Source organism: Micropterus salmoides, unplaced genomic scaffold, assembly GCF_014851395.1.
Source record: "Micropterus salmoides isolate LMB-PRFRI ecotype aquatic unplaced genomic scaffold, ASM1485139v1 Ms_hic_scaffold_5, whole genome shotgun sequence".
Lineage (NCBI taxonomy): Eukaryota > Metazoa > Chordata > Actinopteri > Centrarchiformes > Centrarchidae > Micropterus > Micropterus salmoides.
The window spans coordinates 7,717,318-7,739,213 of NW_024044237.1; the positions used below are offsets into that span (position 1 = coordinate 7,717,318).

The 21,896-nt window shown below is 41.1% G+C and overlaps 2 protein-coding genes across 3 annotated transcripts in view; both read right to left on the reverse strand.

Moving 5' to 3' along the window:
* Positions 1–5,306, reverse strand: part of uvssa (UV-stimulated scaffold protein A) — an 80,346-nt gene extending 75,040 nt beyond the window's left edge. For both annotated transcript variants that reach the window (XM_038698607.1, XM_038698606.1), the window contains exons 1-6: positions 5,160–5,306; positions 4,539–4,666; positions 3,827–3,980; positions 3,339–3,515; positions 2,602–2,722; positions 1,626–2,207 (exon numbers count right to left, since the gene is read on the reverse strand). In XM_038698607.1, the coding sequence (XP_038554535.1) occupies positions 1,626–2,207; positions 2,602–2,722; positions 3,339–3,515; positions 3,827–3,980; positions 4,539–4,648 (1,144 nt within the window). In that variant the 5' untranslated portion in view covers positions 4,649–4,666; positions 5,160–5,306. The remainder of the gene's footprint in view (positions 1–1,625; positions 2,208–2,601; positions 2,723–3,338; positions 3,516–3,826; positions 3,981–4,538; positions 4,667–5,159) is intronic.
* Positions 5,307–13,920: 8,614 nt separating this feature from the next.
* Positions 13,921–21,259, reverse strand: sil1 (SIL1 nucleotide exchange factor). The gene is made up of 12 exons (XM_038698608.1): positions 21,105–21,259; positions 19,975–20,087; positions 19,214–19,334; positions 19,024–19,129; positions 18,781–18,862; positions 18,280–18,366; positions 17,576–17,671; positions 17,375–17,496; positions 15,036–15,132; positions 14,782–14,946; positions 14,431–14,595; positions 13,921–14,305 (listed from the first exon to the last, which is right to left on the reverse strand). The coding sequence occupies exons 2-12, from the start codon at positions 20,080–20,082 to the stop codon at positions 14,108–14,110; spliced, it is 1,347 nt and encodes a 448-aa protein (XP_038554536.1). The 5' UTR covers positions 20,083–20,087; positions 21,105–21,259; the 3' UTR covers positions 13,921–14,107.
* Positions 21,260–21,896: the final 637 nt, after the last annotated feature.

The following is a 21,896-nucleotide window of genomic DNA, read 5'->3' on the forward strand; positions in this document are numbered from 1 at the left end:
ACAAGCTCCACTTTCTAGACTTTTTGTTGCACACCTTGCCATATCTGGTAATACAGAAAGGAGTATCAGCTTAGTGAAAAGTTTGTAAAACCTGACATTGTTCTCTTATAGAGTAGTTAGCATTTCCACATAAAATGCAACCAAAACAATAAATCAGCACCATCATTCTGTATTCCTCATACTGTTGAATCGTTTTTGACTCATCACTTATAAATGTATTGAGTAAAATGCATAGGAGTACTAATAATGCAACATACTGAACTGTGTCATCAGCTTTCCTCCGGCTGGTCTGTAGACACGGTGGTTGTAATCCAGGCCAGCCAGCTCGGTCCGATCAGCATACACTGGTGAGAAGTACAGGGTTTTGGAACCTCCAAATCTGCAGGTGACCTGAGGGCACAGTAGAAATAAAATGCACAGTAATTTTTCCCTTCTGATTTTATAATTCGTGGCAAAGCAGAACCATTTACAGTATTAGTGTTTTCACACAGTAGGTTTAGCTACAGTATATATAATGTCAAACTATATAATAAGTAGCTTATATACCACAAACGCAGATACTTGGGGACCTTTAGCCAGCATTATTTATGTACACTAATGTTGATGTGTCCTTCTCATAACTACAAAAACACACAAATAAGCTTCATCATTATATTTGTAAAATGTCTTGTTCAAAGATATAACAGAGTAACATTCAGTCAAACAATGCTTGCAGACATAAGATAGGAAATGCACAAACAGATTAGATACAAGGCAACGCTAGGTATAAGCAGAGATGTTTGTTTAAGTTATAAATAGCTCTCCGGCGCAGTCTACACCTACATTGTCTTACCTAATGTTAGCGCTGGCTAACTTCTCCAAGACAGCGGCACTGCTGTTTTAAAACTCAGCTGCTGCTACTGATAATTCATCAGCTCTTGCTCAATACACCAGCCTACACCTTCACAGCTGTAGTTACCGTTAGCTGTATGCTAAGAAAGTACCTATGTTGGCAAGCGATACATACTTCATGAAAGTGACAAATTACCATCAAAATGAAAAAAGCCAGATTACCAGTCAGCACAAATAAAGCATGATGTCCCTTGGGGTCCCCCAGTTGTCGGCATCGTTGAAAGCCACTCCAATATTCGCTCCGGTCAGACCTGTCCTAGCGTCACGTCGTCGCCGGGTCTGAGTGACTGTGTGCGCGCAGCTACTAAAATTGGTCGCATGATGATTACTTGGATCAGAACCTAACTACTGTAGTTTGGACGTAAAGTCATAACTAAGGCAAGCGGCCAATCAACGATCAAAGACAGAGTTCCACCTGCCTCTACTTGATTACTGTGTTCCAAAATGACATGCAATTAATGAACGATGCTTTGGGACCATCAGTGAATATAATTCTGTGACACTGAATGATTTACGCCTACCCTGGAAAATGTGGAACTATTTACTGCTGGACTGTAGTACATTATACTGAAATTTGTCTATATATTTTTTGCATTCCCACATTAAATCAACACCTGTAGGGCTCTGTCAACAGAAAGTCAACATTCTAGGATTTGTTGTATTACATATTTAGCATTCTAAGATGTGGGTGCGCTTTCAGGCATTTCACATGTACCTTGTTGAGTTGTACCTACCAGGAATGAGGTTCAGGTCCAGACTGTAGGAGTGAGAGATGAGCCCAGAGTTCCGAATAAACAAGTCTTCACAAAGAGGTTCCTCCTCTTCTTCATCACCACTTCCATCCTCGTCTTCCTCCTCCTCTCCCTTACTCTGCGCTTCCTTCATATCTAGCTTCTTTTGTTCCCTATCTTCTACCTCCTCTCCCTTCTTCTCCACCTGCTCATTTCCATCCCTCCTCTCTTTATCCTCCCCCTCCTCATCGCCAGACCTCTCCTTTTCCTTCCCTTTCTTCTCCTCCCTCCTGCTGTTTCTCATCTCCTCTGTCATTCCTTTGTCTTCCTTTCCTCTCTTTCCCTCCACATTGCTGTTCTCTTCTTCCCTGCTGACCTCCTCTTGTATCATCCCTTCTCTCCTGTCATTCCTTAGGTCTTTGCTGCAACAAGGCTGTTCATCAATTGATGGATATTCATTGGCTGGTTGGGAGTTTGGAGGGCTGCTGATGGTTGTCTGGATGTCTGCAAGGTCAAACTCAGGGAAAAGCAGCCTCATACAGGAGTCCATCTCTATCAGCGTTGCCTCCATTTCCTGGTATGACTCTAACAAAGAAATTATATGCAACACTTAAACACTAACAGCATGTTTTGGTGTTTTGTAGGAGAGTAAGAATCTTATTTAAAAAGATATTTAAATACCAGTTTTTGTTTGAGTCAAACAATTCTATGCAAGCCAAAAAACAAAACTAATAAGTAATTTTAATTAATGAGATTAGAATGATAAAAATACTAAATATTTGCTTCCTTTGGAAACATGCGACACAAAAGAACATTCATTCTAGGTCTCAGCAGGACTACATGGGATTACAGTACAAGTATGTTGGATTGTCATTCAGAAACAAACACTGAATATTTGGTCCAGTCCCATAAAATGTATTATTGTTGTTGTTTTTTAAAAATCACTAGAAGTAGTGTTGTTGGATGATGTGGTGTTTACCCTCCATGTCTTTGGAGGCTGCCTCCACTCTCTCCTTGTAGATCCTCTCCATTCTCCTCTGTCTCTCCTCCTCCCTCCTCCTCTCAGCTACCGTCCTGGCCTCAGCATCCTGGAAGTCCACCTGACCGCATGGACAGGGATTTATTTTAGACTGTTGATGGGACATTGCTACACATTTGAGGTTTGGTAAATACAGTTCCTCCGTCCTCACATCTCTCTCTTGCCTCATTGCTGGGAGGAGCTAAGACATGAAAGGAACCCATTACACACACTTAACATAAGCATGTTAGCATCCTAATTTTGGCAATTAGCTCAAAGCACCACTGTGCCTATGTAGAGCCGCACACAGCCGCTAGCATGGCAGTAGACTCTTAGCCTTGTGTAAAATATGAGTCTGCACGACCAATTAATTTTAGATGTCTGTGTAGATGCTACTCTAGTCACATCTCCTCACAAGTCAGAGGCATGAATGGTGCTTTATCTATTTCTTAACATTTGAAAAGAACTGTACAGGGATATAAACTATGTAGTGTTGTTATGATACTCATCTGATCCACAGTAACAATGTGACACACTTTAATAGGCATGCAGCTTTTTACATTATAGTGGCTCTGAATCATGCAATTCAGAGCAGATTTTGAAGTGTTTGGGTATTTATCATTAGCTAACATGAAGCACTGGACACTTTTTCATGCAATAGCAAAAGAAAAAAAAGACAGTTTTTATATCCCTCTTACCTTCTTAACCTGTTTGAGAAAGTGGTAACCCAGTGCTAACTTCTTATAAGCAGTCCCATAAGAGGTCTGCCATGACTGGACAGTCTGGATGGCAAGGGACCTCAGCTTCCTGGCTATATCTTTAGGAGGGGGGAGGGGCTGCTCTGAGTCAGTCTCTACTGTCAACTCCAAGAACTCCTGCAGGACGGGGAGGATTGAGAGGACACACGACGTACTTGAAGATATATTTCCAAAAGCTGACCAACATTCTCGTTCCTGACAGAACCATACAGTATTTAGTGTCCGGGTTCCACAGAGCTTGTTCAGACATACCTTTATTTCCATAAGACCTTGCATAGAGTATGATAAACTGACAGGTTACAATGACATGGGAAAAACATTATGACTATGCTCTCTTTCTCTGATCAGATATGTATTAATCACTACACTTTAGTGTTGTAGTGTAAAATAAATTAATACCCGAAGTCAGTCTACTATGATACCAGTACCTGAAAGTTGTCCACCAACAGGGTTCTGAAGTGGTGTGATCTGGAGAAGAGCTCACTGGCGATCTGAAAGGCAGACAGTCGGACCTCTGCATGTTCTTGGTTGAGCTGGGACATCACTGAGTGGTACACGTGGTCTATGCAGTCATTAGACACTCTGGGAGGAGCGACAGGCACCGAGGGAATACTTAGTAGTGATTTTTCAGTCAAATCCATTTAACAATATATACATATTTTTAAAGCATTTATCTTATCCGCATTCTTATAATCCTGTGAACTCTTTACTATCATATGTCCAAAATCTTACACCATCAAAATATTTGCAGACCTAATTAGTAATGGTGATGCAAAATATCAGACAATAGCAGCTTAAACTGTATATCATTTTGTTTTCAAGTGCTTTGTACACTTTCTGCCACTGAGTGCTGACAATTTGCATGTTTTAAGTCAAACGAAAGACTAGACTGGTCAATTTGAAAGTGAAGTGTGTCCACTTAACTCCCTTTTGATGGCGGAATCTGGGTTTAAAAAAATAAATAAATAAATAACTGCAGGGTTAATGTGTGGTACAGTGTTTCAGAGACCATGGGGCACATTGTGTTGTTGATCTTGGTCTTTAGTGATACTACCAAATATATTTTAAATAAATGATGGTACAGTTACTTATGAGTGATCCTGAGATGGGTAGGCTTATGGCCATCAGTTAGTGACATACTTGCAGATCTTCTTGATCTCCTTCAGCTTGTCCTGGTTGAGCTGCGGTTGTCCTGATGTTGTCAGCTCCTCCACCAGCTCTGACAGCCTGTCCCTCTGCCACAACTCCATCACTATTCACTGAAAAACCTGGAACACAGATGCTACTGACTACAAGGAGTTCACCTGGAGTCGAGTTCTCCAGCCAAACCAGTCAAAAAATATCGCCGCGGAACTGGAAAAAGTGTCATGGAATCAGCCAGGTAATCAAGGCGTGTCATATGTATTACATTAGACTGACCGATTCGATGATAAGACATGCCAAGCATTGGGACTGCACACCCGCCCTGTATTGTATTCACAGTCCAAGTGTAACTTAATTAGCTAGTTAGCTACATTCATTTACTCATTTTAATTTAATTTTAATGTACTAAAGTCAAATAAGTGAATTAATACATATTTACACAAGAAATTTAAAAGGAAAACATAAAGAAACATTATACAAATCCCATTCACACATCTCTAATCTAAAGTTTGTAATATAGTTACCTAACGTTACGTAAACGTGAGTGTTTAAAGGCTAGCACTCTATTAGCTGCTAAATAAATAAATACTAACAAATGTAAACACAGCTGTCTCTTACCAGCTGGTAGCGTGCAATATAAAATATTGAAACCAGCTATTAGTTCCAAGTGACAAAGGCAGCTTGTTGTCCATTCATTAAACAAACAGTTACACGAACGGCTGCTCTTTTGTCCCGTTTATGTCTTCTTCTTCTTCTTCTTCTTCTTCTTCTTCTTCGATTCCGGCAGTGTAGACGCTTATGAGCGTATTACTGCCCTCCACAGGTCAAAGTTTGAACTAAATTCTTACATACAGTCCTGTGTCATGCAAGAATGAAGGACTGCCTTGGAGATCAGTTTATGCTCGTCACTGTGCCCAAACAAAGCTAAAACAGAAAAAGCCTTAACTCCAAGTCCTGACAGTTTATTAAAGAGTACATTTCTTTCTGCCTTATACTTTCTGCATTCCAGGAAAACATGCCCTATTGCCTCAAGACTCCCGCATTCACACAAGCCAGAAACATGCTTCCCTACAATGCAAAAAGAATAATTTAATCCACAGTGCCCCAACCTCAATCTGCACATTTTAACTGAGTCCCTGCGGGACAAAATGTTACATAAACATCTCTTCCTAACTTTGGGTTGTATAGAAAAGTAGTGTCTCCCTCTAATTTCGTTTTCCCACCCTCTCTGCCATTCTTTTATAAAGCCCTCTTTAATTCTTTCTCTCAATTCCACTCTCCCTAATAATACATGGACATCTACTTCTCTTCCTAAGCTCTCTTTTGCAATATTATCCACTCGTTCGTTCCCCCCTCACCCCAACATGCCCGGGAACCCAGCAGAAACTGATGTTGCAAATAAACCTAGTTCTAAAAACCACATTCAAGATGTCATTTACAATGTCAGGTTGGGCTTTAGATTTTCCTACTTTCAAATTTTCTAGAGCACCTGTAAAATCAGAGCAGATAATGACTTCTCTAGGTTTGACTTCCTCAATCCACCATATAGCCCATAAAATTGCCATTAATTCAGCAGTGAGGACAGAGCTTCCATTAGATATACGCTGACCAATTTCCAACCCTAACTTCTCCACATACACCCCAAATCCAGCTCTCCCACTAACTGGATCTCTAGATCCATCTGTATAAACAATCATTGTGCTCCCACTAATTGAATTAAGATATTCCTCTATTTTTGGTGCCACTTCCCACTTATCTTTTCCCTGAAGAAAACCAAGCTCGATATTTATTTCAGGCAGCACCCAATATGGTATTGGTGACCAACTTATATGCTCTACAGTACCTCCCTGATCCATGCACATCTTACCTGCCCACTGATTTACTATGTCAAAAAATGTTTTGTATCTATTAGCTCCTGCAACCTCTTGCAACAGACACCTTGCTGGGAAGGTACGATTACACCCACTAAGTTTTACCCAGTATTGTAACCCTAACTTAATGCGTCTTAACCATAAGGGCATTTCTCCCATTTCAATGAGTAGGGCAGGGACTGGGGAGGTTCTAAAGGCCCCACTGCAAAGCCTCAAAGCCCTTGCCTGCACCACATCTAACCTATCCAGAACAGTTTTGGAAGCAGATCCATACACAAAGCTCCCATAATCTAGAGCAGATCTAATCATGGCCTGAAAAATTAGTAGCATCGTCTCCCTATTAGCCCCCCACTCACACCCAGCCAGACTTCTCATTACATTCAGAACTTTTTCACACTTCAACACAATTTTATCTACATGCACAGCCCAAGTCATACGCTCTTCAAACCAAACACCTAAAAATTTAAAAACCTTTACCTTCTCCAATGGAGACCCATACATATATAGCCCTAGATTAGGTAACTTTCTTTTAAATCCAAATACTATATATTTAGTCTTAGAAGCAGAGATTTTAAAGCCCCATGTATTCCCCCATTCCTCTACAGACACTAACACTCTTTGAATCTGTTTTAAAACAAACTCTACATTACGCCCTCTTTTCCAAATGGCCCCGTCATCTGCAAATAAAGATAACCCGAATCCTCTTTCTACTTTACCAAAGATATCATTAATCATTATATTAAATAACACTGGACTAATTACACTTCCCTGTGGGGTTCCATTCTCTATGCCCGCAGTCTTTGAACTAATACTACCAACCTTTACTTGCATTGTTCTTTTCATTAAAAAATCCGTTATCCAATTAAACATTCGTCCCCTAACTCCCAAGTCAAAAATTTTAATCATCAATCCCTCCTTCCACAAAGAATCATACGGTTTATGTCTTAACATCCTGTCCAAACTAAATAACGCAGCTATTTCCGTTAGCTGCTTCTACTACCGGTTTCACTTTTCAGATTAAAAGCATCAACAATATAGGTAGTACAAAGTTTTAATAACCCCAATTCATTAATCCGGAGATAAATATGACCCAAATAAATACAGAGGAATATGTGTATCCAGTAACCTGGAAAAGATATTCTGCAACATCATTAATAAACGATTTGTCAACTTTTTATAATAATATATATAATAATAATAATTGATAACCACAATATTCTGCATGAATGCCAAATTGCCGCACAACAGACCATATATTTACTCTCCAGACTCTAATTTATCAAGAATTAAACATTAAGAAAAGAAAGGTATATGCCTGTTTTGTTGACTTCCAAAAAGCCTTTGATTCCATCTGGCACGAGGGCCTTTTCTATAGGCTACTTGAAAGTGGCATTGGAGGAAAAACATATCATTTGATTAAGAACATGTATACAAAAAGTGAAAGTACCATAAAAATTGGAAACAAACAAACAGCGTTCTTCTCCCAGGGTGGGGGAGTGAGGCAGGGATGCAATCTCAGTCCAATTCTCTTCAATCTATATATCAATGAATTAGCAAACCAATTAGAGAGTTCCACGGCACCTGGCCTCCTCCTGAACGACACAGAGATCAGAGGTCTGCTGTATGCAGATGACTTAGTGTTGCTCTCACCTACTAAAGAAGGTTTGCAGCAGCAACTTAATCTCCTTCAGAGATTCTGTCAGACATGGGCCCTGACAGTAAACACAGCAAAGACTAAGATAATGATCTTTCAGAAACAATACAGAAATCAGGTTACACACAATTTCTATTTTGACAGCACAAAATTACAACACACAAAAAACTACACTTACCTTGGCCTCAACATTACATACACAGGAAACTTCAACATGGCTGTGAAAGAGCTGAGGGACAAAGCAAGGAGAGATTTCTATGCAATAAAAAGAAACATTAAAATCTATATTCCAATTGAAATCTGGCTTAAAATTTTCCAATTTGTACTACAACCAATAATTCTATATGGTAGTGAAATCTGAGGGCCAAAACTTAATAATGACTTTGACAAATGGGACAAAACAATCACAGAATCTTTCCATACTGAGTTCTGTAAGAGCATCCTGCAGGTGCAGAGAAAAACACCAAATAACCTGTGCAGAGCAGAGCTCGGCCAATACCCCCTCCTACTAAAAATACAGAAAGGATCACTTAAATTTTACAATCACTTAAAATCAGTTAACCCCCAGACATACCATCACAAAGCCCTAACATACCAGGAGCTGAAACTAGAGTCCCCTCAACCAGCTGGTCCTGAGGCTCTCTGCAGTAACAAGTCCCCAACAGCCTCAGGACAGCAAAACCAACTCAAGCAGACCAAACCAAATTATCAGCAAGCAGAAATTCAATTCAATTCAGTTCAATTCAGTTTTATTTATATAGCGCCAAATCACAACAACAATTATCTCACAGCGCTTTTCATAAAAGAGCAGGTCTAGACCATACTCTATGATGTTATTTACAGAAGCCCAACAGTTCCCACCAAGAGCAAGCACTAGGAGACAGAGGCAAGGAAAAACTTCCTTTTAAGAGGCAGAAACCTCGAGCAGAACCATGGCTCAGGGTGGACGGCTATCTGCCTCGACCGGTTGGGGTGAAGGAGAGAGAGGGAGAGAGAGAGAGGGGGGGAGAGAGAGAGCGAGAGAGAGAGAGGGCAGGAGAGGAACAGAGAGAAAAAGAAAGGGATGGAAGGAGAGAGAGGGAAGGGAGGCAGCCTACACAATATACACACACAGAGGTACAGACAGTAAAGGTGATCTATAGACTAAATGAAAAATGGTATAGATATTTATAGTAGTGTTAATGATAACAATCGTAATGTTAATCATTATAATAACAATAATAATAATAATAGGACTAGTAACAATAGTCATTGCAGCAGAGGGTGTCGAGCAGGAACAAGGGGGCAGCAGGTGACCCGCAGCCACAGATCCAGACTCCACAGCTCCAGAGCCAGAAACACCTGCAGGAAATGTTAGGAGGAGAGAGGAGAGGGACGAGAAAGCACAAGGCTACCAGAAAGGGGAGAAGTTGTGTTAGTAACATGCAATAATGGGATGAGGTTGCATACAGAGGGAGAGAAAGTAGAGGAGAGAGGAGCTCAGTGCATCATGGGAAATCCCCCGGCAGTCTAGGCCTATAGCAGCATAACTAAGGGATGGTTCAGGAGTCACCTGAGCCAGCCCTAACTATAAGCTTTATCAAAGAGGAAAGTCTTAAGCCTACTCTTAAATGTGGAGATGGTGTCTGCCTCCTGAACCCAAACTGGAACCTGGTTCCACAGGAGAGGAGCTTGATAGCTGAACGCTCTGGCTCCTAGTCTACTTTTGGAGACTCTAGGAACCACAAGTAACCCTGCATTCTGGGAGCGCAGTGCTCTGGTGGGGTAGTAAGGTACTATGAGCTCTTTAAGATAAGATGGTGCCTGACCATTAAGAGCTTTGTAGGTAAGAAGAATGATTTTAAATTCTATTCTGGATTTTACTGGAAGCCAATGCAGAGAAGCTAAAACAGGAGAAATGTGATCTCTTTTCCTGGTTCCTGTCAGAACACGTACTGCAGCATTCTGGATCAGCTGAAGAATCTTAATGGAATTTTTAGAGCAGCCTGATAATAAGGAATTGCAGTAATCCAGCCTAGAAGTAACAAATGCATGGACTAGTTTTTCTGCATCATTTTTACACAGGATGTTCCTGATTTTTGCAATATTATGTAGGTGAAAAAAGGCGTTCCTTGAAATTTGCTTAATGTGAGACTTAAACGACATGTCCTGATCAAAGATAACTCCAAGATTCCTCACAGTGGTGCTGGAGGCCAGGGGGATTGTTGTGGTGGCAGCCCGTCTGACGGTGAGTGTCCTGGTTTTTTCTCCTTTTTATCAGTTTTTCTGCTTTTTTCCTTGGTTTCCTGTTCTTTGCTTGCCTCCCTGTGTTTTCTCCCCTGTGTGCTCTCTCTCTCCCTCTGCTCCTGAGCCCAGCCAACTACCTGCACCTGCATCTCATCAGCCACCTCGTCAGCCTGCCACACCTGCCAGTAATCAACCTCATCCCAGCCTGTATTTCAACCCCGGCTCTCCACACCATCCTTGCTTGATCGTCGTTGCTCCATACCTGGTGCCACTTCTGTGTTCAGGCTTCCATGTTGCTTGTTTTTTCACACTTACCCTGTGCCTTGTCATTGTCTTCCCTAACCTTGTCTCTCTTTCTGTTTCCCTCCCAGGTACACTCACCCTCGTCCTCCGTTCGGCTGGGCTCATCCACTGGCCCACTCCTCTTCGGACTTCCCTCACGGCGTCCTCCCTGTTCCCCCGCCTCTCCTCGCTCCCTCGGCCCCTGTGTTCCCCAGCTCCCTGGCCCCCTGTCTCCTTGGTTCCCCGTGCCTGTACTTCCCTCAATAAACCTCCTTCCCTCTGAGTGCTGCATTTGGGTCCTCTCTGTCCACACACCACACCTCGTAACAGCGATGCCATCAAGGGAAACTATATCTTTAGATAATGCGTCACGGAGGTGCTTAGGCCCCAGAACAATAACTTCAGTTTTATCTGAGTTTAACATTAGAAAATTACAGGTCATCCAGGTTTTAACATCCTGAATGCACATTTGAAGTTTAGCTAACTGATTAGTTTCATCTGGTTTGATCGATAGATATATCGAGTGTCCAGGTTTCCAGTATCATCGGCATAACAATGAAAGCTTATGGAATATTTCCTGATATTGCCTAAAGGAAGCATATATAAAGTGAAGAGGATTGGTCCGAGGACAGATCCTTGTGCAACTCCATGACTAACTTTGGCATGCATGGAGGACTCATCGTTAACACGTACAAACTGAAATCGATCTGATAAATAGGACTTAAACCAGCTTAGAGCGGTTCCTTTAATGCCAATGAAATGTTCCATTCTCTGCAATAGGATCTGATGGTCAATGGTATCAAATGCCACTAAGATCTAATAAAACCAGTACAGAGACAAGTCCTTTGTCTGATGCAATAAGGAGGTCATTAGTAATTTTCACCAGTGCTGTCTCTGTGCTATGATGAGCTCTAAATCCTGACTGAAAATCCTCAAATAAACTATTCCTCTGTAGAAAGTCACACAGCTGTTTAGCAACTGCTTTCTCCAGAACCTTAGAGAGAAATGGAAGGTTAGATATAGGTCTATAGTTGGCTAAAACATCCGGATCAAGTTTGGGCTTTTTCAGAAGAGGTTTAATTACAGCTACTTTAAAGTACTGTGGTACATAGCCTGTTGATAAAGACAGATTGATAATATCTAGTATAGAAGTGCTGACTAAGGGTAAAACATCTTTAAGCAACCTAGTGGGGGATGGGGTCTAAAAGGCAGGTTGATGGTTTAGATGAAGAAATAACTGAAGTTAGTTGGTAAAGATTGAGGGAAGCAAAACAGTCTAAACATATATCTGGTTCTACAGCTGTTTCTAAGGTTCCTGAGTTTAGAGATAAGTTGGTGCCAGTTGAGGGCAGGTCTTGGTGAATTTTGTCTCTAATAGCTAGAATTTTATCATTAAAGAAGCTCATGAAGTCATAACTACTGAGAGCTATGGGAATACTTGGCTCAATAGAGCTGTGACTCTCTGTCAGCCTGGCTACAGTGCTGAAAAGAAACCTGGGGTTGTTCCTATTTTCCTTTATTAATGAAGAGTAGTACGCTGCTCTGGCATTACTGAGGGCCTTCCTATAAGTTTTAAGACTATCTTGCCAAATTAAATGAGAATTTTCCAGTTTGGTGGAACGCCAATTCCTCTCAAGTTTCCGCGATATTTGCTTTAATTTGTGAGTATTATACCATGGAGCTAACCGTCAAAAGAAAAATATATTGAATACTGGAAAGAAACAACCAAAACACAAAGTAAATTACAATGTTATCTGACCCTAAAAAGAGAATTCACACTGGCAAATTACCTGAGTACAATAAAATGTCCCAAACTAAGAAAAATTACGACAACATACAGACTGAGTGAACACAGCCTGGCCATAGAAAAGGGTCGCCACAGACAGAGCTGGCTACCACAAGAGGAGAGACTCTGCTCCCAGTGTGACAAGGGACAGGTAGAGACAGAGCTGGACTTTCTAACCTCATGCCCCAAATATAAAACACTAAGACAAAAACACTTTGCAAACATTTCCCAAATATACCCCGAATTCAAATTCATATCAGACACACCGAAACTCCCCAAATGTGAAATAATTGCTGCAAAATATGTCTCCTCATGCCATGAAGTGAGGACAACCAGTGGAACCTCAGACTGATAAATAATTGTACAGATTTTCAAATTATTATTATTTTGATCATTTGATATTTTAGTAATTGTTTTGTTTTTACATTTGATAATGATTTCTTTTTTTTTAATTTATTATTTTTTAATCAATTATTTTTTTTATTTTTTGTCTATTAATATACACACACACACGCTTACTGTTTTATTTATTTTATTTTTTAACACACACACACACACACACGCTTACTGTTTTATTTATTTATTTTATTTTTATTTTTCATATTTTTAAATTTTTAACAGAAACACACATACACTTTGATTACTTTACACTACAATTACTTGTTTAATGAAATGTATGGGGTTGATTGTTCTTATGTAGTTTGTATGATGCTTTGGCAATATTGTTATTACACATTTATGCCAATAAAGCTAATTTGAATTTAACTGAATTAACACACTGAGACATTTTTGTTGGTGCAGCTACGCAGCTACCAGAATTACAGTGTTTCTGTCGTTGTTCTACGTCATTAAACCACAGTTATGCTGCGCGATCATGCGCAGTAGACGCTGGTGCCAACAGGAAGTAGCCCTATTATATTGGTCCAAAACTGGCTTCACTGCTCTCCATTCAAATCAGTGGAGTGGCTTCACCCAGTAATATACTCTATGGTCTATGGTCGGTGCTATGCGTGGAGAAACCAACAGGGAGTAATTCTATGTACTGTTAACTTTACACTAATACAGTCCGTGTTTTAACCGTGTCTGAGGTGCTGATTCCAGTTTATGCTCGTTTTATAGGTTGTAGTTTGTGGTTCTGCTGAGAGGTGTATCTAAAGCGTTGTTCCTAATGATCAACTCTTTATGATGTGGCTAATGGCAAGAGTGACTTGTCAGATCTCATAAATGCAACATTGACAAGCTAATGACAAATGGGTTCTGAAGCTAAACAATACTGTACCATCTTAAAATGCAGTCACATCATCAGGAAACAAGAAGTTCAAGTAGGAATAATGTCTGAGGTTATGTAAATTAGGGTCACTGACTCTGGCTCATAATAGCAACAGATGAATGTCCACAATCCATAGCAAGCCTTACTGCTGACACAGCACATAAATACATATGTTTATCATTGGGACCTCTGGGTTATAGCTTCAACCTAATAATTTCTGGTTTCATTTAAAAGGTAACCCTGCAAGAGATCCCCAAACCGGTTTGCTCCAAAATACATAACACAGCACCTTCATTTTAAATCATTCATTTATTGTGTAATTATCAACAGAAAGTAAAAATATAAACACATTATACACACATTCTAAGGCCATCAATGAAGTCTTAGGTCAAGTTAATACTGACCAACCTATGGATCCACCATCCATAGGGTCAACCCAACATGTGTGTCCTCCTGTGACACTGTACAATCCTCTCGTCACTTCATTTTGACTTCTAGAGCATCTATAAGTTCTACAATCTCTGCAAAGTAGCTGTTCTCATCTCCTATAATCATTTCTGACTGGGCCATGTCCTGGTACTGGTCTCTCAGAGAAAGCAGGGAGCCCAGCAGAGAGCTGTCTGAGCGGTACTGTTCCAAACAAACAGGAGCCATCGCCAACAAAGCCCGCAGAGCCTGAAGGAAAAGGACAGAGTTCATTTCATACGCTACATTTAATTGTTGAGTCACTCTGGGTTTCACTGGTCATTTGGTGTTAAAGCTGCTTAGAATGTGTTTTCAACATATCTAAGCGAGCCTACCTTTTCTCTGTAGTCATGCTCAGTGGACTCCAGCAGCTGTGGAACCAGACTGCACCAGCCCTTCTCCAGCAGCTCTTCCTGCAAGGACACCATAGAGTACTGACGCACCCGCTCCTCATGGGAGGCATCCAGCACCAGGTCCAGACCTGCCTGAGAGATCAACTCCTGGTGGAACAGAGAGACAAGCATCAACATCATCTAGGAAGTCATATTCTGCATCCTCAGCAAGGACCAGCAAAAGCCTTAACAGTCCAAGCCAAGGAAAATTATTCTTCATTAGCAGATGTAGAAAAATAACCTGGCTGACATTTTACTTCCTAGATTAACTTTAATACAGTATGTCTGTTGTACCTTCTCACTGATCATGTCATATAACATGGTGACAATGCGTGTGCGCAGAACTCCCCCTCCATCTGCCCTGAACAGCTCAGATAGGACCTGCAGCCCTCCATGTGAAAGGAAGTGACGCTGTGCGTAGGGGAAGTGACGTAAGAGGGAGGCCACTGCAAACAGAACCTGACAGGAGGACAACAGCACACAGACATTCCAGCTGGACTGCATGTGTTTGCAAACACCTTCCATTGAGAACTGTAATGTGTAAAGACCTTCTTTTTGACTTGGAAAGGCTGTGCAGTGGCCAGTGTGGTAAGGAGCATCTGCAGAGCGCCACTCTCTACAGCCTTCACCTGAACCACTGGGTTACTGCAGGACAGAAAGCTGACAGTGACCATGACGCACACACAAATACACTCATTCCCACTGTAAACACTTGGACACAGTGTCCCTGATGGGACTTATTTTAGCTACACATCTGCACGACCTCCACTTGCACATTGTGTTTAAATAAAAAAAATTAATACAGTAAAGGTGTGTGTGTGTTTAAATAAAATACATAAATAATAAAACATTTAAAAAAAGAGTATGCGTGAGTCTCTACCTGTCCCCTGTCACACTGGGAGCAGAGTCTCTCCTCTTGTGGTAGCCAGCTCTGTCTGTGGCGACCCTTTTCTATGGCCAGGCTGTGTTCACTCAGTCTGGATGTCGTCGTAATTTTTCTTAGTTTGGGACATTTTATTGTGCTCGGGTAATTTGTGAATTCTCTTTTTAGGGTCAGATAGCATTTAATTTACATTCCAGTATTCAATATATTTTTCTTTCTGCTTCCTGATAATTTGGTTTGGTCTGCTTGAGTTGGTGTTGCTGTCCTGAGGCTGTTGGGGACTTGTTACTGCAGAGAGCCTCAGGACCAGCTGGCTGAGGGGACTCTGGTTTCAGCTCCTGGTATGTTAGGGCTTTGTGATGGTATGTCTGGGGGTTAACTGATTTTAAGTGATTGTAAAATTTAATTGATCTTTTCTGTATTTTTAGTAAGATGGGGTATTGGCCGAGCTCTGCTCTGCACAGGTTATTTGGTGTTTTTCTCTGCACCTGCAGGATGCTCTTACAGAACTCAGTATGTAAAAATTCTATGATTGTTTTGTCCCATTTGTCAAACTCATTTAGTTCTGGACCCCGAGTTTCGCTGCCAAGTAGAATTGTTGGTTGGAAAATCTTTAGCCCGATTTCAATTGGAATATAGATTTTAATGTTTCTTTTTACTGCATAGAAAGCTTTCCTTGCTTTGTCCCTCAGCTCTTTCACAGCCATGTTGAAGTTTCCTGTGTATGTAATGTTGAGGCCAAGGTAAGTGTAGTTTTTTGTGTGTTGTAATTTAGTGCTGTCTAAATAGAAATTGTGTGAAACCTGATTTCTGGATTCTTTCTGAAAGATCATTAACTTAGTCTTTGCTGTGTTTACTGTCAGGGCCCAGGTCTGCCAGAATCTCTGAAGGAGATTAAGTTGCTGCTGCAAACCTTCTTTAGTAGGTGAGAGCAACACTAAGTCCTCTGATCTCTGTGTCGTTCAGGAGGAGGCGAGGTGCTGGGGAACACTCTGATTGGTTCGCTAATTCATTGATATATAGATTGAAGAGAATTGGACTGAGATTGCATCCCTGCCTCACTCCCTGGCCCTGGGAGAAGAACGCTGTTTGTTTGATTCCAATCTTTATGGCACATTCACTTTTTGTGTACATGTTCTTAACCAAATCATGTTTTTCCCCAATGCCACTTTCAAGTAGCCTATAGAAAAGGCCGTCGTGCCAGATGGAATCAACAAAACAGGCATATACCTTTCTTTTCTTAATGTTTAATTCTTGATCAATTAAAGTATGGAGAGAAACTTATTTGGCATTTATGCAGAATATTGTGTTTATCAACAAAGTTGACAAGTTGGTTATTAATGATGTTGCAGAATATTTTTCCCAGGTTATTGGATACACATATTCCTCTGGAGTTATTTGGGTCATATTTATCTCCAGATTTATGAATTGGGTTTATTAAACCTTTGTTCCAGGTGTCTAGAAGAGTTCCAGTTGATAAAATAGTATTGAATAGTTTTAGTATAGCCAATCTGATTTTATGGTCTGAGTATTTGATCATTTCGTTGGTACTTTTTCTCTCTCCCTCTTTCAGCAAATAAAGTTCTGCTGCTGAAATTTTAGAATTGGCACTGCGTGCAGGAGATCTGTGTTACTACAGCATTTTTATCAGTTTTGTATCTGTTGTTTATTGGTAGAATGAGTAGCCCTGGACAGGTGACTGTGCACACAATCAGCACTTATGCTAGTGCTTGACAAAGGTTCATATAAAGCCCTGTGCATTTTTTATGTTCATCTCTTCTAACCATGGAGCCATTTGCTGCTCCATCCAACTACTGACATCTAGTTTTATTTATTCCAAACAAAGTGGAAACTAAATCCATCACTTCCCATGTTGACTCTGGAGACATGTGCAGGTAATTTAATATTAAACAGAGTGGTTTGATATTATACAGATGGACTGCTACAATGTGAGGTGCTCAGTCGCATCTTAGCTAAATATAATGAACATGCTGCTGTTTGTACCTGGCCAAAGCAGATCCCAGGACAAAGGCAGAGCTTTCCTGTAATCTGAAGTCAGAGCTGTTCAGACCTTCCAGCATAAACTGGAGACCTCCCAGTGAACAGAGGGTCTGAGCATTATCCACCTAACACACACACACAGGTAAAGTTAGAGACTGAACTCTCAGAGCACATATGTGTAGGTTTGAATGGGAGTTGTGTTACCTGATGCACCAGGTACTCCAGCTCCAGCAGGATGTTCAGCCTCTGCTCTGTGGTCGAGTTGCTGCTGTTAAACTGGGTCAGCAGTCGCCTCATGATCTACACACCACAACACACTTCATTCAGCATACCCTACAACTACAATCCAATGACAGCTGTCCTGCAGCTGCTTCACAGTAAGACCCATAACTAGCTCTCTTGATGCAAGCCTTAACTGTGCAGCAGCTGCAAGAAGTGGCAGAGCTGCTGTGTGACCTGTGAAAAGGTCTAACGTTGTGAGCCCTCTGCATTATGAGCTGAAACTATGCCAAAGCTTCCATTCAGCAAACTATATTCTAGCCTCAAACGCTTGATTAAAACTATAGCATAATAGTACTACGTCTAGTATTCTGAGGCAGGTACTGAAGGATTAGCCCTGCAAATAATTTTCCTTCTTAATTAGCTGGTTATTTTCTCTATCAATCAATTCATCATTTACTTTATAAAATGTAGAAAGATGTAAGATGTGGAGAAGTGTCATGTAGGACCAAGAAAAGCAGCAAATCCTCCCATTTAAGAAGCTGGAATGAGTGAGTATTTTCTGTCTATCCACTAACTGACCGTTTCCAGTCTCCTACTGACCTCTGATTAGTTTCTAATTCATGCAGGTTTCCAGGTTACATGTAATACGACACGGACAGATCCGTTTTGACTACAGACTCCTGTACCTGAGCATCTGTCTCCACCAGCAGCTCCAGCTGTGCCATGTCTCTCTTTAACTCTTCAAGGGGACGATACTTATACGCCACAGAGTCCTACAAACACATCCAGTCCAGCCTGAGTGTGATATGTTCTTTTAGTCATGAATTAAAGGGTGTACACACTTTTTCACATTTTGCTTAAATAACAAGATTAATCAATTTTAGTGTTAATAAAACATACTGTGTGTTTCAAAGGGACAACCTATTACATTAATTAAATAGTACAACAAATGTACCTCCAATATGACATATTTTTGGCAGTGATTTTATGACAGTAGAGAGTTTCCAATCAGGGTACTGACTGGCTTCAATAAGTTTAACGATGGCAGTGGATCTCTACTGATAGGCTGCATGTGACCAGGCAGCTCACAAATCACTCGTCAGGTGTGCAATGTACCTCACCAAAATCCAATTTGACATTAATGTGTATGCTGTACATGTGTCCTGTTGGTCTGTGTCTTTGCTCACAGGGTTCATGTCCTCCTGTATTTTCTTCATGGCTCGTTTGAGCTCATCAGGACTGAAGGAGGACTGGGTCTCTTCAGCCTCCCTGCAAAGACAGACTGTTATTGCTTGTCTAATATTCAGATTTTGTCTTGCTCCAACCTCCTTGTTAGCTTTGCTGGAGATAAACCGAAGAACACCCACTCTCTGTTGCTTCTACAGAGTATCAAACCGCCGGCACTTGATCTTAAAGAGTCAGACCCATACCCGTGTTCCTGTGTCCAGTACTTCAGCTGCTGTTCTCCCAGTCTGACCTCCCTCTGCCCTGTCTGTAGATTCAGCCTCACATGGGACCCTGCTGGCACGGCCTGGCCTATACACGCACACACACATGGTCTAGAACAGAATAAGAGGTCTTTTGACTACGACAGTACCAGAACACCCTCCTGTACGTTACCTGGTTTGAGAGTTTGCCAATCCTCAGTAGGCTGGACCGCATCTAAATCTCCTTCATCTTCATCAACCCTCACCTCCTCTTCTTCTCCTCCTTCTGTATTCTCCACCAAAATTAAGGCAGACTGCACAGACACAGAAACAGACTGCCTGACCACAACTTTCTGGAATTTTGGATGATATTTATTATGCCTGCTTGTTTTTTAGGTTGGGACTGGTTTACTTTCCTGGCAATGGTCTTAGATCAGTAAATAAGACCTGACTCCCTTTTCAGTGTGTCTCTTCCTGCACAGTGGTTACACTGTCTCTGGTAATCCCCAAATAAAGATTTTCTTAAAAGGACCAGTGTTTAAGATTGGCAGTATATGGCAGAAATGGAATATAATATTCACGTACAGTTGGACGTACAGTTTGTTCACATTCGCCTACAGTTTATAATCTAACCAATATGGTTACATCTCTCACGGGTATCCAACGAAGGTTTAAGAACAGAATACCACCCAGCAGCTAAACAATCCCCCTTGTTTCATGTTCTGTCCACACACTGAACGTGGTGTTATATTACAAAGTTTCCAAATATGACTATGTGTAGGGCATTTGTCTGTTACCAACTCCAGCACAGCCAGAACTTTAAGATATTTGTTATTCAGACCTGAGTTAGATGAGATGTCTGATCTGTTGCATGTCACTTATGACCCTTAGAATTGACTGACTTCTTAACAAATTGAATATGACATGAAAAAAGTAGAATCCAAGTTAACTCACCTCTTGGCCAAAAATACTGGCTATGTGACAGCAATGCATCCACAGGAGAAGCGTCAGAGTTACGTAGCTGAATGAAGCTCCTCTAGCATTACTAGTTGTCAGCCTCATGGTGACTGAAACACAGCAGAGTACAGAGCACATCAGTGCTACTGGCCTCACATCCTAAAGACTGGCGGACAAAGTGATAAGACCTGGATCTGCCTGATCAATGTCTCATCAGGCCAAACTCAGGTTTAACGTATGTAAGATCTGTTTTTATGTTTGATTAACCATTTTAGAGTGGAATTCACTGCTGTGGAGAGTAAGAACAGCACGTGCATTTGTTATGATTACATTACTACTTACTTTTGATCAAAAACTCGACAACTACACAGCCAAACATCAAGCAGGTGCCACAACACAAGGCACAGCAATATTACTGACTAGTCCCACAGAAGGCAGACCAGCTGGGCATCTGTCCTTTTAGCTCATAACAATGAGTAAGAGCCAGTCCAGGACTCACAAAAGAGGAGGCAAGACTAAATCACGTGTGTGCCGACTCAGCTGGGATGATATTACATGAGAACAGTTCATCTACAGGAGAAACAGATCTGAAAGTAGGACAGAATATGTGAGAGCTGCACTGCATTAGATTCTGTTTTGAATTGTCAGCTGTGGCCTGAATTTTGTGTACCTTTATAATATAAATAAAGACATTTCCACACATGGTGCTGAAATTTCACCAAAATGCAGGAAATTAAGTCTTTAATGCACAAAATGTTGTGGAGGGTGACCCCCAGACCCCCTATTTAATAAGTGTCCCCAGCAATTTTGAAGCTAAACCTACGTTCTTGCATTTCAACGACAAAATTAATCCATAAATTCACCAGAATGCAAGAAAACAGCTTGGGGGGGGCATTACAAGATACAGGGTTAGGTTTGGTCTCCTGATTTAGGCTGAGGTGTCTGATGGTTGGAAAGTATGCTGATCACACGGCTTTAAAATTGGGAGTTAGGCAGCTGTGCCCTGTGTTTAGTCCACCTGTGCAGTTGTGACTGGGACTACAGCGTGAGCAGCTTTGTGAGCAGTCACCGATGGATATTATTAAAGACATTACGTCATCAGCTATTTAACGGCAGCTCCAACTCACCTGTTTTATTAAACGCTCAGAAGCAGCCGGTCTTCTTCAAGCAAACGGAACATGAACATGACTGAACACACCGAGGGCTGCTTCTGTCGCTTTCCACTCTCATTGGTCCACGTGAACCACCTTCTTCTTTGGAAAAAGGTGTTAAAGCGATTGGCAAACAAATCAATTGAGCACTACTGCCACCAGCTGGTGTGGAGTGGAAATAGGCCTAAAATTATACATTTATTTCATGTACAGGAATGGTCGGCAATGGGCGATCCGCGGGCCAGAACCGGCCCGCCAGCAATAATATCTGGTCCGCGTCCAGATTGCTTTGATAGCATAAATAAAAAATAAATAAATTGAATTCAGCTGGTGCTGAAATAGATTTTAGTCATGACAGCTACTCATATAATCACTTCCTCTTAAAGGGGTATGTTACAGTTCTTATCCAATACACTTTTTGATGTGTGAAGTGATTGTCCCTCCAAAAGCGCGAGAACGTTTTGGCAGCAATGCTTTATGACGAGTTTATTGAGAGCTTTTACTTTGAAGAATTCTGAAGGACATTCAAAAGAGACTCTAATTGCTTGACACACCTCTGAAAAAGCAGTTAGTAAAGTGAGATTGGATTCCCCTGAATTTCCTCAGGGAAATTAAAAGGTTTATGAATGCGGACCAAACGCGGGACGCGCACACACACTGCAGCACATGCTTTGTTGTGAGCATGTGCAAGTGCCCTTATAATCAATTTGTTTAACAAGGGAGAAAACAATATATCCGCAGTTAGTTGGAATTGATCTTACAACCTTC